This window comes from Pezoporus flaviventris, unplaced genomic scaffold (assembly GCF_033815535.1).
Source record: "Pezoporus flaviventris isolate CSIRO_AGI_PZ_B2104156 unplaced genomic scaffold, CSIRO_AGI_Pfla_v1 ptg000066l, whole genome shotgun sequence".
NCBI classification, from domain to species: Eukaryota; Metazoa; Chordata; class Aves; order Psittaciformes; family Psittacidae; genus Pezoporus; species Pezoporus flaviventris.
In genome coordinates this window covers 20,362,819-20,380,044 of record NW_026892614.1, presented here as the reverse complement: position 1 = coordinate 20,380,044, position 17,226 = coordinate 20,362,819, and the positions used below count along the sequence as shown (strand labels likewise).

The 17,226-nt window shown below is 40.9% G+C and overlaps 2 protein-coding genes across 2 annotated transcripts in view; both read left to right on the top strand.

Moving 5' to 3' along the window:
- EPM2A (EPM2A glucan phosphatase, laforin) overlaps positions 1-11,747 on the top strand; it is a 41,435-nt gene extending 29,688 nt beyond the window's left edge. The window contains exons 3-4 of the mRNA XM_061471428.1: positions 8,340-8,581; positions 9,825-11,747. Of these exons, the coding sequence (XP_061327412.1) occupies positions 8,340-8,581; positions 9,825-10,105 (523 nt within the window). The 3' untranslated portion in view covers positions 10,106-11,747. The remainder of the gene's footprint in view (positions 1-8,339; positions 8,582-9,824) is intronic.
- FBXO30 (F-box protein 30) overlaps positions 1-17,226 on the top strand; it is a 322,115-nt gene that overhangs the window by 62,488 nt on the left and 242,401 nt on the right. The gene's annotated exons all lie outside the window — the stretch shown is intronic.

Here is a 17,226-nt window from a genome sequence, read left to right as displayed (position 1 = left end):
ATTTAAAGAGAATGTAGTGAAGCCAGAATTCTTGTGCAAGCCCAAACCTCTGTTCCAATATCTGTCTATGTTGTCAGTACCTTGGAGGAAGTTGGCAAGAATTAAAAAATGGAAAAAAAAAAACCCACCTGCCATTTTTCTCAGCTGTTGGTAGTTGCTTTATAGGTGAAACTATATGGAAGTTGAGATTCTTTGGTTCTTTAATGTAGATAAAGCCAGGCGATCTGCCCTTCCCATATATTTTACCTTTAAGCAGTCATCTCATTCCCTCTTAAAGCTAACATCTCACTCTGCCCTCACATAAAAGTATTTTCTCAAGAAATAGCTGGTGTCTGCTGTATTTTGAATGTTTTAATTTTTCTGTATCTTTTTTTTAATCAATAAAAGAGTTAATAGAAAGTTCAAAGTTTGAGTGCATAGAATGAGAAAGGTTACTGCAAATTTTCTGTTATTTTCAGTTCACTTCTTTGTACAGGCTGATACTACCACTTTGACCTCTCTATAAGGCAACACTTTCACCAAGCATCACTGCAAGCATGTACTCTTTCTAACCAATCGTAGTTAGCTTAAAATCCAGTGATGTGTATGAGTGGCTGAGATTATTTATTTCAAGTATGCAATAATGCATGATGCATTACTCAGATGCATTCATCAACTGTGAATCTCATTTGCTCCTCTGCTGCATATTCATTTAGTTTTATTTGATACCACTGGCAGCAGTAACTAATAAAATCTTAAATAATTCTGGTTTGGGCAGATCACAGTATCACAGCATGTTAGAGATTGGAAGGGACCTCGAAAGATCATCTAGTCCAATCCCCCTGCCGGAGCAGGAACACCTAGATAATGTTACACAGGAATGCGTCCAGGCGGGTTTTGAATGTCTCCAGGGAAGGAGACTCCACAACCTCCCTGGGCAGCCTGTTCCAGTGTTCCGTCACCCTCACTGAGAAGAAGTTTCTTCTCAAGTTTAAGTGGAACCTCTTGTGTTCCAGTTTGTACCCATTACCCCTTGTCCTATCATTGTTTGCCACTGAGTAGAGCCTGGCTCCATCCTCGTGACACTCCCCCTTTATATATTTATAGACACTAATAAGGTCACCCCTCAGTCTCCTCTTCTCCAAACTATAGAGACCCAGCTCCCTCAGTCTTTCCTCATAAGGGAGACGCTCCACTCCCTTAATCATCTTCGTTGCCCTGCGCTGGACTCTCTCCAGCAGCTCCCTGTCCTTCTTGAACTGAGGGGCCCAGAACTGGACACAATACTTCAGATGCGGTCTCACCAGGGCGGAGTAGAGGGGAAGGAGGACCTCTCTCGACCTACTAACCACCCCCCTTCTAATACACCCCAGGATGCCATTGGCCTTCTTAGCCACAAGGGCACAGTGTTGGCTCATGGTCATCCTGTCGTCCACTAGGACCCCCAGGTCCCTCTCCCCTACACTGCTCTCTAACAGGTCGTTCCCCAGCCTATACTGGAACCTGGGGTTGTTCCTGCCCAGATGCAGGACTCTACACTTTCCCTTGTTATATTTCATCAAGTTACTCCCTGCCCAACTCTCCAGCCTGTCCAGGTCTCGCCAGCCTTCTGGCGTGTCAGCCACTCCTCCCAGCTTAGTGTCATCAGCAAACTTGCTGATAGTACACTCAATTCCCTCGTCTAAATCATTGATGAATATATTAAATAATACCGGTCCCAGTACTGACCCTTGAGGCACTCCACTAGTTACAGGCCTCCAACTAGACTCAGCCCCATAGACTACAACTCTCTGGCTTCTCTCCTTCAGCCAGTTCACAGTCCACCTCACTACCTGATCATCCAGTCCACACTTCCTCATTTTAGCCGTGAGGATGCTGTGGGAGACTGTGTCAAATGCTTTGCTGAGGTCAAGGTAGACCACATCCACCGCTCTGCCATCATCCATCCACCGTGTTATTTCCTCATAAAAGGCTAAGAGATTGGTCAAACATGATTTCCCCCTGGTGAAGCCATGTTGACTGCCCCTCATAACCTTCTTATCCTTGATATGCCTTAAGATGGTACCAAGGATAAGGTGTTCCATCACTTTCCCAGGGATGGAGGTGAGGCTGACCGGTCTATAGTTACCCGGGTCCTCCTTCTTGCCCTTTTTGAAGACTGGAGTGACATTTGCTTTCCTCCAGTCCTCAGGCACCTCTCCCGTTTCCCAAGACTTGGTAAAGATGATGGAGAGTGGTCTAGCAGTGACTTCCGCCAGTTCCCTCAGCACCCGCGGGTGCATCCCGTCTGGACCCATGGATTTATGGATGTCCAGATTGCTCAACTGGTCTCTAACCCATTCCTCATCGACTAAGGCAAACCGCTCCGTCGACCTGACTTCATCTAAGGTCTCAGGGGTACAGGGCTCTTCAGGACTGCCCGCAGCAGAGTAGACAGAGACAAAGAAGGCATTCAGTAACTCTGCCATCTCTTTATCTTCTGTCACCAGGGCACCCATCTCGTTCATCAGTGGGCCTACATTGCCTGTGGTGTTAGTTTTGTCTGCCATGTATTTGAAAAAGCTCTTTTTGCTGTCCTTGACCCTTCTTGCCAGGTTTAATTCTAAGCATGCCTCAGTCCTCCTAGCTGCCTTCCTACATCCTCTAGCAGCAGCCTTATATTCCTCCCAAGTGGCCAGCCCCTCCTTCCATGACCCGTAAACTCTCCTCTTCCACTTGAGCATACCCAGCAATTCCCTATTTAGCCACGCAAATTTTTTTTTACTCTCTCCATGAGTAGGCTCATCTCTTGTGAGAGATCTTGAAAACAAAATTCCATATTGAATGTAGGCCAACAGTGTCATGCTGTAAAAGGACAGTCAGGGAACTGTAAAGAGGGATGCAGCCTTTGAGGCACAGGAAGTAACTAATCTTCAGTTCTTAGAAATGGTGAGACTTCCACTACTAGTCATAACATCTTAAGAAAGATGTTGACCAGGTGGACAGTCCAAAAGCAAACAAAAATCATCAGGTGCTTTAAATAATGACAAACAAGTGTGTGCATTTGAAGAATACAAGGCTGTGTGGGTGTGTTTTAGTAATTTTCAGATAGGTAAAAGGATTTTGCATAGCAGAAAGTAATAATCTGTTCTTTTTGTCCATTATGGAGACAAGAAGATGTCAGTGTGACCTGTGACTGCACTGTTCATGTTGGACTTTAAGAAAATATTCCTGAAGGTGAGGATAGTTGTCAGTGTGCTTTCTACATACCAAACAATATTTGAAAGTTTCCAAATCCTCCACTGGAGAGCAGAATTTGGTTGTTTGAAAATCTTTATTTGTTTGTAGATGCTTTTCAGGACATTAGATAGCAATCTAATGTTTCTAGGTTGCTCTGACACAAGTACAGGATTCTCATCTGATTTCTAGCAAGTGCTCTTAGTATTGTTACTGTCACAGGTTCAGAAGAAAAAGAATGGCCCAGAAGTGAAATGTCTAACTTGGTTCTTCAGGGAAGGCATGCATGTACCTAAGAATAAGCTGATATACGTTGTTAAAAGGATGCCAATGGCAAAAGAAGGAGCACATGCAGGATGGTAGTTCTGGGTCGTCATAATCCAGTGGTATTAGCATTTAAAGTGATGTGTCTTGTAACAAGGCAGAGTAGAGAAAAGACAAAAGAGCATCTCAGCTACAGCTGGTAGGATTTCCTGTATTCTCATTTTGATTATGTCCTTTTGAGGAATCTCTTTTGTGTCAAATGAGAGAGAGGGAAAGAGAGGTAGGAGCATTTTTTCTGCCATCCGTCTGCCTCCCTTTATTTCTCATCAAACATTCGGTCTTAGAAGTAGTTTAAATTTGGTTAAAAGTGGAAAGTGTCAAGGCAAGCTTTTGATTAAGACAGATCATAATTTTCCATTAATAATCCACCTTATAAAAACATTCTGAAACAGTTTCTATTCTAGTACCATCAGGGAGGGGAAAAGGAATGCACTGTAACTGAAAGCAGTCCCCAATAGTTACAGTGCTGCAAAAACCATCTCTGCATTTTGCTTCAGGCCTACATTCCCCTTGGGCTGTTTGCTTGTAGTGGTGTCAAGGTAATACCACGCCATAGTGGAAAAAACACTGTATGCATATGAGCATCACAAAATGCTGGGGTCAACGGACTGAATTATACATGTTGTTCTTCTGGGGATGCAGAAGTTTTCTTGCAAGTTACATGCAGCTATGGTTGCATGCTACACCTTTAGGAAATAAAAGCATTAAGGGAGGACACGGCTGTTGTTTCAGCTGAATTGCTCTGTTACATGTATATATTAGCACTCATCTTGGTGTCATCAGATGCTTAGTGAGATCCAAGGAAGACTGGTGCAGACAGCTAAAGTGAGTTGGAAGGTTTAACATCAGGCTGCATCTTGACCTGGCACTGAAGGATGAATCAGTCCATCTCTTCTTATTTAAAATAATATGCTGGACATTGGTCAGAAATATTACCGATATAAACAAATGGTATAGTTGCTAGATCATTTTGTTGCTAATATAATACCTGAGTATTTTTCCTTAGTTTGATAAAGTCCTTTTTCTTGATTAAAGCTGGCAACTATAGGGATAAAAGGATGTCTGAAATATTGTATCTGATAGGTGTTCTAATGAAATATGTTCCCCAAAGGCTTGAATCCTGCCCTTTTCTGTAAGAGCTGCGACTCCTCAGAAGGGTTGACTGATTTTAGGAGAGATTGTAAGGCACCTGCTCCAAGTACACTGATGATTGAACAGGTCTGGAAACAGTACCTGAGCTTCCAAGCTTACAGCCCAGCATTTCAAGGAAATTTGAATTTGCTGCTCATTTGTCTTAAATCTTTATCAACAAAAGTAACACAGGAGGTGCTTAAGCAGCAGTGCAGGCATCTACTTCATTGAGGATGAGCTGACTGCCCGATGCAGTAATGTGGTTTCTTCCCTGGGGCAGGTTACCCTTCTGTGAATTAGATCCCTAAAGCTAAAGTTGCTGGGCTGGTGATCATGAGTTCAAGCATTGGCACCTCTCCTTGTCAGGTCTTCTATTATTTGCAAGAGGAAATTGTCTTCTACACAATCAAGGAACCTCCTGGATTGCTTGTGCTGGGCCACACCATCCCTCCAACAGACGTCAGGGTGGTTGAAGTCCCCCATGAGAACAAGGGCCTGTGAACGTGAGGCTGTTCCTATCTGTCTATAGATAGCTTCATTCACAGAGTCCTCTTGATCAGGCGGACATCACCAAAGTAATGTCTCCCATTGCTGTTCTCCCTTTAACCCTGACCCACAAACTTCCGTTGACTGCTCACCTGTCCCCAGACAAAATTCCATAGTCTCCAGCCTATCCCTAACAGAAAGGGCAACTCCCCCTCCCAGCTTGACAGGCCTGTCTTTTCTAAAGAGCCTGTAACCTTCCATTCCAGCACTCCAGTCATAGGAGCCATCCCACCATGTTTTTGTGATACCTATTATATCATACCCCCGTAGACGTGCACACATCTCTAATTCCTCGTTTGTTCCCCATGCTACGGGTGTTTGTATAGAGGCATCTGAGCTGAGCTCCAAATGAACCCGACTCATTGGCTGGAGCTGCTGAAGTAGCTCTGGATCGCTCCAAGCATTTATTATAGGTGCTGGCAACTGACTGGGTGTGTTGGGATGGAGTGATGCTCCCCTCCCCCAACACATCTAGTTTAAAGCTTTCTTGACCAGCCTGGCAAGCCTCCTACCAAAGCAGCTGTTCCCCTTCGTCGCACCAGCTCCACCAGCCTCCAGCAGACCTGGCCTCCCCAATCGAGTCCTATGTTCTAAATAACCAAACCCCTGACTATGGCACCACCCTTCTAACCATTTATTAACCTGGCAAATCCTCCCAGCCTTTTTAAGGTCCTCCACTTTGACCTGGAGAATTGACGAAAAAACTGTCTGAGCCCCAGAGCCCCTAACCACCTCTCCCAGGGCTCTGTAGTCCTTCTTAATGATGCTCAGGCTAGTGCTGTCAGTATCACTAGCACCCACATGGACCATGAGAAGTGAGTAATAGTCAGCAGGACTCACTAGATGGGGCAGCCTCTCAGCAACATCCCTGATCCATGCCCCTGTCAGGCAACACACCTCCCTCGAGACTGGGTCAGGCCGACAGATGGGTGCCTCTGTGCCTTTTAGAGTCACCAACTACTATGACCCACCACTTTTTCCTGGAGGCGCCAGTAGTGATATTCTTTACCGGTGCATGAGCCGGCTGTTTATTTGGCAAGGTGTGCGTTTTCTTGTTAGCCCCCTGCAGAACTGTGAAGCGGTTCTGGGTGGGGATGTCAGATTTTGGAGGAAGCCCCTTGCTGTTAATTGTCCTCTTCCTCCTGTGCCATTAAAAAATAAGGATTGGGATACTAATCTTCCAAGTGCCTCAGATTCATTTTCTCATTAAAGATGGGAAGACTATTTGCATATACACTGATTAAATGGAATGCATTTGTTGTTTCAGATGCATTCACAGTGAATTGTTCAGTCTAGGCTGTGTAGGGTCCTGGGGGAAAACAACCAAGTGGAATATATAAATACATCATTAAAAATAATTGAAGTGTGGTGACAGCTGGAAAATAACCATACAAGTTGAATCTTTGGTAGATTTTGTGTAAAAGGGGAAAGGGGAAGAAAATCTGAAACCGAATTCTGAATTGCAGGTTAAACTGGATGCTAAGTATAGGAGGAAACAAATTTTTATTTGACCACTGAATTACAATTAGTTTTAGGAGCTCTTGTCAAGCGGCCTTGTTTATAGAATGTACACTTGTAACTGAGTAGTCCTCTTTTTTATTCCCAGTCCTTCATTTTTCCTAGTATTTAAAGAGAGATCAAATTTAATCAACATTTTCTGTCACCACTGAAACTAAAGTAGAAAAGGGCAATTGAGTCATCCAGTCAGATCTCCTCCTAAATAACCTTTGATTAACTTTTTATTTGTGGGTGCTTAAGAAAAGAGTTTGCTTGCCTCGTGTTTCTTTGATTGCCAAATCCCCCAACAAATGAAACCCCAGAAACCAGGTGCTGTGAGATTGAGGTGTTTGATTTGTGAGATAGTTTTGTCAAACTTCTGCTACTCTGTTTTTTTTAGAAGCTGCCAGTCTTCAATGTGAGGTAGGGAACAGCTGAACAATTAAAACTTGGCTGTAATAAAGCACTAGTTTGTAACACATATGTTCACCTTTAGGAAATAAGCGTTCCATATTTATTCCATGGTAACAATAAATTGTTGTTGGTTTTCTCAGTTTACAAGTCAAAAGGCAGGTTTTTAGCACGCCAGCCCTCAGTCTGGGCTTCACTGCCCCCTTGCTATGTACCAGCCCCATGGCATATGCCGTATTCAAGGCACAACCCCACATACTGGTAGAGGAAGGGTGCATCTCAAAAATGCCCAAAATCTAGCATAACTAGCTCAAGCATTCCCAGTGACCAGAGAGGTTAGTGAAGGTGCGGATTGAAAAACCTAGTATGAAAACAGGCCTCTTAATATTCAGTTTATATTTATGTCAAAATCAGTTGAGACATACGATAGTTTTATGATAATTAACAATGGGAAATGATAGAAGTCTTGAAGTTTGATGTAGATAAGTACCAGAAATATGGATGTTAATCCATCCTACACATACCTCTTGACCTTTGCAAAATTTCTGGTTCTTCAGACCTTGAGGAAAGCTAGGCATGTATTCTCATTTTGCATTTTGTTCCCACTAGACTTCACAAGACCAGAGAAAGAAAATTACTTACTCATTTTTGAGTTTCCTCACAGAAGGGTAGTTTAGGTTGTGGTTTTTTTGGTTTGGTTTGGTTTTTTTTTTTTGGTGTTGTGGTGGGGTTTTGGGGGGGGGGGGGGGGCAGTTTTGTTTTTTTTTTTTCTGTCTGCTTTACTCACTGTTTTGGTAGCTACAAAGCTAGACTAGATCTGTATGTTTGGTTTAATAACATAATTCAGGTCTGGATCATGTGAATCTTTTAGGTCTATTTTTTTGGCACAAATTGCATGAATTTTCAGAGTTTTCTTATTGTAGTCTGTGAGGTTAGTAAGCTTCTGTGGCAAGCTTAATGACAGATGCCTTGGAGACCTGTGCACTAATTGCGTTCTGAATTTTTTCTCAGACTCTCTGGCTCTTTGTGGTAGGTTGTGAACTTGATCCCCAGCATCAAACATTACCAACTCAACTGTAATGAAATAAGAAGCTGCTTACTGCATGACATGAAAAGGCTGCACTTAGCAGTTTTCACGTGATGGTGCTAAGCCGATTTGGAGCCGGAATGATGCTTGGCAGTTTCCTTGTTCAGGTATTTTAATCAATTCCACTGCAACTTTTTCTCAATGCTAGAATTCTGCCAAACATCTGGCTGGGAAGTTGCCCTCGGCAGCTGGAGCATGTGACCATCAAGTTGAAGCATGAGCTGGGTGTTACGGCTGTGATGAACTTCCAGACCGAATGGGACATTGTTCAGAATTCCTGGGGCTGCAACCGCTACCCGGAACCCATGAGCCCTGAAATCCTCATGAAACTGTACAAAGAGGAAGGTCTTGCCTATGTGTGGATGCCAACCCCCGATATGAGCACTGAAGGTGACATAGGAGAATATGTATTGTCTCTAACAAATCATTTATATTTTCTTCTAGGCAGAGAGGCCATTTAAAGTACTCTGTGTCTGATAGTGCATGTGTATTTGAGTTTAAAGCCATCTCACGTCGATAACTGTTCGACTGGTTTTGGTTTGAGCTTGAATTCATTCTGTGTAATGAAAGTATGCTCTGTATGTGGAAGACTGCAAGCTTGCACAGCAGGACAGCTTGCCATCCTTGCTAGTTAAAAATGAAGAGACAGTGCTGTATGTTTGTCTCTGCTATTCCCTTTTCCCCCAGAGTAGTTTTTCTGATTCCATACAGTCATTCATATAATTATTTGTAATTAATTTAGAACATAGCACCTGATGTTGTAACATAAATTACTGTTTTTAATTCCTCCATTGGAATGCTCAGTTCAAAATCTTGTTTCCAACCAGCAGGTTAGAAAGTGTGCATGTTGTCAAATGAGTGACCTACCAGCAGAAGAGAGTGCTTTCAGCAGAGTGAAATACTGCTGCCACAAATAGAGCTGTCATATCAGTAATAGGACATCAGGGGAGAGAGGAGCCCTTAAAACAGGCATTTGAAAGGGCTTAATGTCAGTGCTAATCTGTGCCATGAGGAAAAGTTAGGCTCTGATGTTTCAGTTCCCAGGGTAACAGGGAGAAAAGGCGTCAGAAAATATGGTATATTCATCCCTTTGGGAGTGAGAAAAACTATTCTGTTGTGTTTAACCATATGCTTAGCACACAATTTAATTGTATCAGTATTAGGTTGATAGGAAAATACTCTTTGCTCTCCCTCCCTTATTATTGACATAAAGGCCTTTATTACACCGTATTGAAAAGCAATAGTACATAGGTAGCTTCACAAACCTCTGGTATTAAAAAAAACCAAACATTTCATCTTTGACTTGCTAACTTTAACACTATGTAAGATGCACTGTTTGGTGTAGTTTGCTACCTTGTCTCGGTTCCTGTGAAAACAAATATGCCACCCTCCCAGTGTTAATCAGTATGTGCATTTAGAGAAGACTTGGGGCATTTTATAGATTTTTTTGTGGTCTGTGTTGCAAGAAAAAACTAAGGCTAGAAGGTCATTTGAAAAAAAAAACAAACCCAACCCCCTAAGTATGTCAGGTTTGCCATTACAATTCACACTTCATCAGGCTGTTCAGGCATAATCTCAACCGTGAGCCTAACTTCCTCAAATGCAAATCAACATGTCTTGTTTTTAACCTTAGGAAGAATACAGATGTTGCCACAAGCTGTCTGCCTCTTGCACGGGCTACTGGAGAATGGACACACTGTCTATGTTCATTGCAACGCTGGTGTTGGCAGGTCTACAGCTGCTGTCAGTGGCTGGCTGAAGTACGTGATGGGATGGAGCCTGCGAAAAGTTCAGTACTTCTTGGCTTCCCGGAGACCTGCTGTCTACATAGATGAGGAAGCTCTTAATAGTGCTGAAGATGATTTCTACCAGAAATTTGGGCATCTTCATTCCTCATGCAAAATACAAGAGTAGAAAAGCAGAAGTGGAAAAGGAAGGTGAGGAGGAAGCCTTACATTTGAACCCCAAGGACTTAGAAATCATGAGTCAGATACCTGCCTCTTCAAATTATAAACTTGTCATAAAAGTCATGAGAATTTTGTTAAATAAGTGCCTTTGAGGGTTTTTTATTTGCTTTCTTCAGGCTGATATAATTCATGTTTTCAAGCCTTTTGCTGCAAGTGTGAGACTTAGAAACTCTGCAAAGGGAAACTAAGATTTTCTTTAACTGCTTGCCTACAGGAGCTGAAGTTTTAGGGTATACACTAAACGATGTGAGGTGAAATAGCTAGGCTTGGCAATATTTCAGTGACAAGAAAGAGAAGGCATTCTCAGAAAAACAGATACAAAGTTTGACTAGATGAAGGTTCAGATGAGGATGGATCTGATCATTGTCAAAGCTGCTCAGTTGTTTTAGGTGGAGTGTAAACTATTGAAGTGTTTTCTGTTGATTTTGTAGACAAGTAGTATTAATGAAATAGACCAGAAGGAAACTCATTTTTCAACTCAGTTTCTTAACCAAAAGCTAATGTCAAATGCAGTGAATTAAAATTTGCTCCCTGCCTATCTAGATAATGTTAAATACTATGAGTTATAGATATATTCTTTTATGCCATTGGGGTTATGCTGGGATGTGACATGAAGACAGGAATCAGCTCCATTTATTGCAGTCCACTCTGGTGCAGGCAAAGACTGCTACTTACTACATTATCCTAGGCTGTTGAGATATCTATGTTAAAGATACATTTTGCTGCTCTGGTCCTTGCAGTGCTGTACAGTGGGTTTCCTATGTGCTAAGTCAATCTCAGCAGTAACCACTGGGCTAAAACAGGAACTATGGGAACTATGTGACAAGCTTTGGCACATGATTGACACCATAGCCTCTGTGTTGTTGGCCTAGATTAATTTATGCACTATAGCAAAAGTCTCTCCTTGTGCAAGCAGTGTATAGATGTTCTCAGATGCAGATTTAGACAGTTGAAACTATCTGTGGGGTGACTAAATGAATACCTTTCCCTATAGGAGCAAAGAGCAACTGAGGATGTTTTCTTAGGAGCTTAGCCTCAGTAGGCTAATGTTGGCTTTTGGAAGATCCCTAGTGTTTTCCAGTGCTGCTTAGTCCCTTAGTTAAACTAAGCAGTGGCACCAGTGCCTTCCATCCCTACTCAGATAAACCCAATTTGCTGTAGGTTAAGTCCAAAGAGAAGGGAGAGAAAGCATTTCCTAGGGAACAGAGGGTTAGCAATGTAGAAACATTAAGAAACCTAATTTCTATAGGTTTATTCTTCAGTGAAATCTCATTTTTTCCACCCAACTTATTCCTCTAAAGACCCAGTCAGTGCCAGAGTAGTTTAGCTGATATATATTGATTATCTGAATACTTAATGGAGAAACTATTAGATATGAACTGTTTATGGAGAATGTCCAGAATAATATACTACATTTTATTTATCCTATACTTCAATCACCTTTAAAAAGAAAATATTTATTTAAGTTATTCTATGTGTGTGGTTTTGATCATGACTTTGTTTCTGATTTTTTTGAAATGATACTTCCTGTTTAGAAAATGGATGAAAGTCATTCTCTGTTAAATAAATACATTATGACAATTTCAGGAGCCCATTTTTTCATAGATCTTTGTCTCCCAATTTCATGAGTAGCAAAGAGGGTTGTGACTATATTTCTGTATAGAGGTAGGACCAGCCACTTTAATGCTAACAGCTCATTTCTTGTCTGCTATGGTGTGCCAGTTTTGATGGGCTGTTGTGGAGGGACTCTCAAAAAACAGCACAGCAAAGATGTGTGGATGATGTGTCATCTACAAAGGCAAAAGAAAGAGATTTCTTCTCCTAGCCTGATGCAGAGAGCAGAGAAAATGTGTCAGTGCTGCTGTCTGACTGTTGGGCTCTTGTGTGAATGTGCAGAGCTACAGATGACTGTGCAGGAGTTACCTTGTTTTGACTGAGTTTAAGGTAAAAATGGTGACCTTTTGCTACCACATACTTCTCAAAATCAAATGCTGAGAGGAGGAGGATGTCATGAGAAGTACAGAGTAGAATTTGCTTAAGTTTATATTTCTGTTGAGATGGATTTGAAACCCTAAGCTTAAAATGTGTTTCCAAGCATCACCAACAGACAGTCCTTTCCATCAGATGCAGCTTGTAATATATGCTGGGACAAGTACTTGTGGGTTTGGTTCTTGTTTCACACCTAATTATATTTCTCTTTTAGGCCCGTTGGGACTGAACAGTTCAAAACCTAGCACAAACAAGTAAATATATGACTAGGTATAACTGTGCTGTTTCAGTTATTGCCTAATTCTGATTTTATTGGGAGTGGAAGCAGATTGGTGCGTGATTTATAGAGCAGGAATTCAAACAATATGGAAACCACAGATTCAAGGAAGCCCTAGCAAGAGGTTGTTAATTCGTTATTTATTGTCATTTCAGTGAGGCGTTATTGATTCATTGTTTATTGTCATTTCACTTTGCTTGACTGCTGAACTGCTGGGAGCTATATCATATACAGATTGCATTAGCTAGTGAACTGCATGAAAACAACTTGCCAACACCATGTTAACAAGGAATGCAAAGAGATACCATGGCTTGAAGCCCCTTTGTGCCTATTTGTAGCATACTTATTTTCATGATGGCCACCTTCCTGCCTTCCTCATTGGAGGCGACCCTGTTGACTAACATTCATCCAAAGCCTTGTCTGTTGAATACAAGTAGGAATATAAATGCTAAAGAGATCATTTCAAGAGGCTATAGCAACAGAAAAAGCAATCATATAAAAATATTCCATTTCTCCCACTGTATAATTACATGATAAATCTGCATCTAGAGATTATCTATTAAAATTCCAATTTGTAATATGTTCTTATGCTGATTGGATCATTAGCTCTTCCCGTAGACTAGTCTGTTGATGCGATTTGGATGAAAGGGTGAAAACAGTCTGTTGTTTATATACTTGTATATTTCCTTGCTACTTTAGTCATAAAGTGCTACAAAATTTAGAGAAGAATAACTCTTTACAGAAAGAATTAGAAACAGATAAACAGTAAAGGTTTTCTTAAAGTGGGCCCAAGAAGCCAAACTAATACACAGATGATAATGGGAACCAGGTAGAAATATTTTGATAACTCATCACTGAAAAGCATCACTTGGGGAAAATGGTTTTCTGCTGGTATGTGCATCTGTATTCTCTGTCCTGTTACAGACAGGTTTTTATCTCTCTGAAATTAAAGAAGAAAGTAGCATTTGCTGCACAAACTGGGAACATTTATGAGTCTGGGTACTTAGAGTATCTCAATATCATTATTAGGCCAGACAATAGTATATATTCTTTCCCGGGGAGCTAAGCAATACTAGCTCTTACAAGTGATTTTGCAACAAACACAGACTTTGAGGGATGAGTTGGGTTTTGAGTGGTGCTGTTTTGTGAATATTTTTCCCTTTGACTGGGCTGGCTGGCATGACAGTTGAATAATTTCCTTTCTCCTTTACTCCTTACTTCACACTTCCAGCTTTGGTCCCTTTGGCACTCATCTGCTCTAGCTGCTTAGGCTGTGAGTCTATGGTCTTCTTTCTCTGTACCACACCAAGCACAGTGAAACTCTGGATGTGGCTGGAATTGCAGGTTTTATACCAGGCTGTACTCCAGAGCAGTTGGAAAGTCTGACACCAGAGTTGTGTGTGCTGCATAAAAACATGTGCAAAACAGTGTCTCTGATCTGGAGTGGAATTAAATTTTGAGACTGACAGCCAAGCCTTTCTGGGCAAAGGTAAAGGAGAGAAGTTGGTGCAGGAGCAGGTAATAAAATCCCAATTTAAAACAAGAATGCAAAAAGCCAGAATTACTCTATTACCTACTATGATGTTCTTTTTGAGTTCTAATTTATAAAGCCCTCTGACTTCACTGGTCTGTAATTGAGGAAAAAAAAAATAATTATCTGAAGTAGCCAAAAACTCTTGCCAAAACTGTATTATCCTGTTGCTTCTTTTATTCTTCAGCCTTAAATTGCCATGAGAGGTTTCAAACCAATGAAAAAGTTAAAAAAAAAAAAAAAATTCTTAAAAAATACACTGGGACTGTGCAACAGGAAACATATGAAGAAATATTTAGATGCATAATAACTATCGCAAAAGCATATATTTGGCAAGCAAGCGCTACCTCATTGAGGGATAATGAACATCAGGCTGCCCTTAGCTAAAATGGAATTGGATTAATGTAGCAAAGGACAGAATACAGATGACTCTCTCCAACTCTAACATTCTCAGTGGTAAATCAACAGCTCTGCAGTATTTCTTTAAAAATACTCTGCTGGAAAAAAATGTGGTTTGTTTTCCTCATGAATATAGCTTAAAGGGAAAGGGGCTGCTCTGAGGGAGCAGACTTCGGAATGGTGAAAATATAACAGAATTAATCCTTTTTCTGTTGCTCAGCAACACAATGACACCACCACCAGCAAGACCAAGCAATATGACTTCATAATTTACCTTCCTAAATTAACAGAGGAAAGCAATTTTTTTCAAGTGTAATGACATTATCATATATTAGCATAATTGCATGATTGTGGTATAAGCAACCCAAAATACATGTTGTTAGCTCTTCAATTTTGCTAACCGTGAACCTATAGGGTGTTTATTCTTAATTAGACATATTCTCCTCTTGGACTGCCCTTTCACCTCAAGTTCCTTCATTGTAGTCTTGACTGGTTGACAAACGGTTTTGTGGATAACAATTGTCACATTTGTAAAGTTGAGTAATAAGTATTTTATTAAAACTTTTTATATAGCAAGGCTTGTCTGGGGATAAAGAAACAAGATCTGTTACACTCTGTTAATCAAGGATGGTGACATTGTGAACCATAGCCCTATATAGTTCAACCTTTTTGTGCTTAAACAGGTTGTCTTATCTGGGAGATTGAATTTATAAAGATTGCAGGATAATGCCTGTGATTTGATAATTGCTTCAATGCTGATGTTACATTTGCATCAAGAAAAACAGAAGGCCTCTTTATTCATGAGCTGGTAGAACATCAAATGATATCTCATTCTTGATTTAGATGATGTGAGGAAAAAGCATAAAACAGCAGCCAAGAAAAGATTTCTAATGCTGGGCATGTTTCTATGGTCTTTACTTAATGTCATTATAAGAAAATTTATTTTGTGGTAATGCAGTTTCAGCAGGGAAATAATTAACAGTCAGGCCATCACCCAAGGGTAGCAGCCATTGTTAAAGCTGGGCAGCCAGCCCAAAGTCACTGCAACAAATCAAATGATGAAAATGAATCCAATTTTCAGAAATTCAATAAGATACATAAACACAGAGGTTAAGGAATGTATATAAAGATTGCATTTTAGAAAGAAAAAAAATGTATAAAGTTAGCTAATGTCAAAGGGAAAAATATTTTGTGGTGGGATAGCAAATACCACAATTCACTTGAAAACATAGTCAATGTGTTAAAGTATAGCTGTTATTTAAAGTTCATTAACCATTTAAAAGGGTACCACCAAACTGTTTAGTTACAACATTTAGCTATATAAAGAAAGAAATGTGGAAGGGTAAGCTCTGAAGAACATAGACCAGTTGGCTACCCTCTCTTGGGTAACTAACTCATGGGGTATACTCAAGCTGGTGAAGCTTCATGAGCATAAAAATGGTTGATGGTGCACTGTGGTGTGGCAGTCAAATCCCTCACATAGAGATGTGTTCCAGAGCCTCCACCCACAGAGGCTGTGTGGGCATGTGTGAGCACTTGGTGAGATGCCATTTCAAGTACTTTGCAACTCCGTGTTCACATAGTCTAAATGACTGGCTGAAATTTCACTGGGAGCTCCTTGCCCATGGCCCCGACATACTTCCCTGGCACGTGTGTGAGTATTACAATTTGATGGCACTCACAGGCAACACAGCATCTAACAATAAGAACCAGGACTCTGATCCAGCCTTCTTCCCAACTGAAATATCTTACTCAACTGGAATAAGGTTGCATGAACAGATGCTGTCATCTTCAGTCAGACTTACCGTATTTTTCTTGGTGCCTTATATGCCACTTTCCATCCAAGTGATCTCTGCAGAGAATAAAGAGAGCAATCATGATAAGGTGTTCTCAGCACCACTGAAAATCTCATTTGTGGTGTGGTTTGAGTTTTTTTTAATGATTTTTTTTTTTAATAATATAACTTAATTTAGATTTTTTACATCTTCTACTCTTCCTAAATGGTTAAAAAATTGCATTATTGTGCAGTAATTTTCAGTCAAAGGACTAAAAAGTGTTTAATAATAAAAGCATTTCATAAAAGCATTTCATCTAGCAATAACTAGGTGTACTGGACCACCAGAGAATGATTTAGAAGCAGGAGTAGGAAAACAAGTGAACTGCAAAAAGGAGTAGTCTGCTGAGATGAGGCAGAGCAAGTGGCCAAGTGGCCTTCCTTCCAGTGGTCTCATGTCACATGGAAAGCCAAGGAGAAAGTGAGGGCTGGTGATGCTGGCTGAGAACAGGGAGGTGAGGCAGTCCAGGCAGAGCTCTGTGATCCAAGAGCACCTGGGAAATAATAGCCAGGAAGTGGGGCAAAGGCTCAGAGGTGAACTGTGAGCAGGGCTTGCTCCCTGGAGGCAGCAGTGTGACCGCTGCAGTCACATCACTGCTTTTATTTCAGTGCACTTGGAAATACCTCATTCAGCAGTTAGCAGACACAAGCACAGGGGCTGGGGAAATGCAGCAGTGAGACACAAATGCATCTCAGCACCCTCGGATCACCATAAGCACATGATATCCACAGGAACTGCAAAGCCTGGCAAGCTATTTTAAAAAATCTGCCAAGATCATTATTTTTGAGAGGAAAAAATTTGATTAGGTCTCTCTTGATTGCTGGGAACATGACTTGAGTACACTTTCAAAAATGCTGAGCTCTGCCGCTTGTGTATTTCTGCTTATGGAATTGAAATCAATAACTTAATTTTAGCTGTAAACATGGTTTTACTTTGATTTCCTGAATAGCAGTGATTTCAAGGTGTCTTTCAGTGGCACCATGATTTAAAGAGGAAAACACCAAAAAGAATCATATCAGAAGTTGATATAAATTATA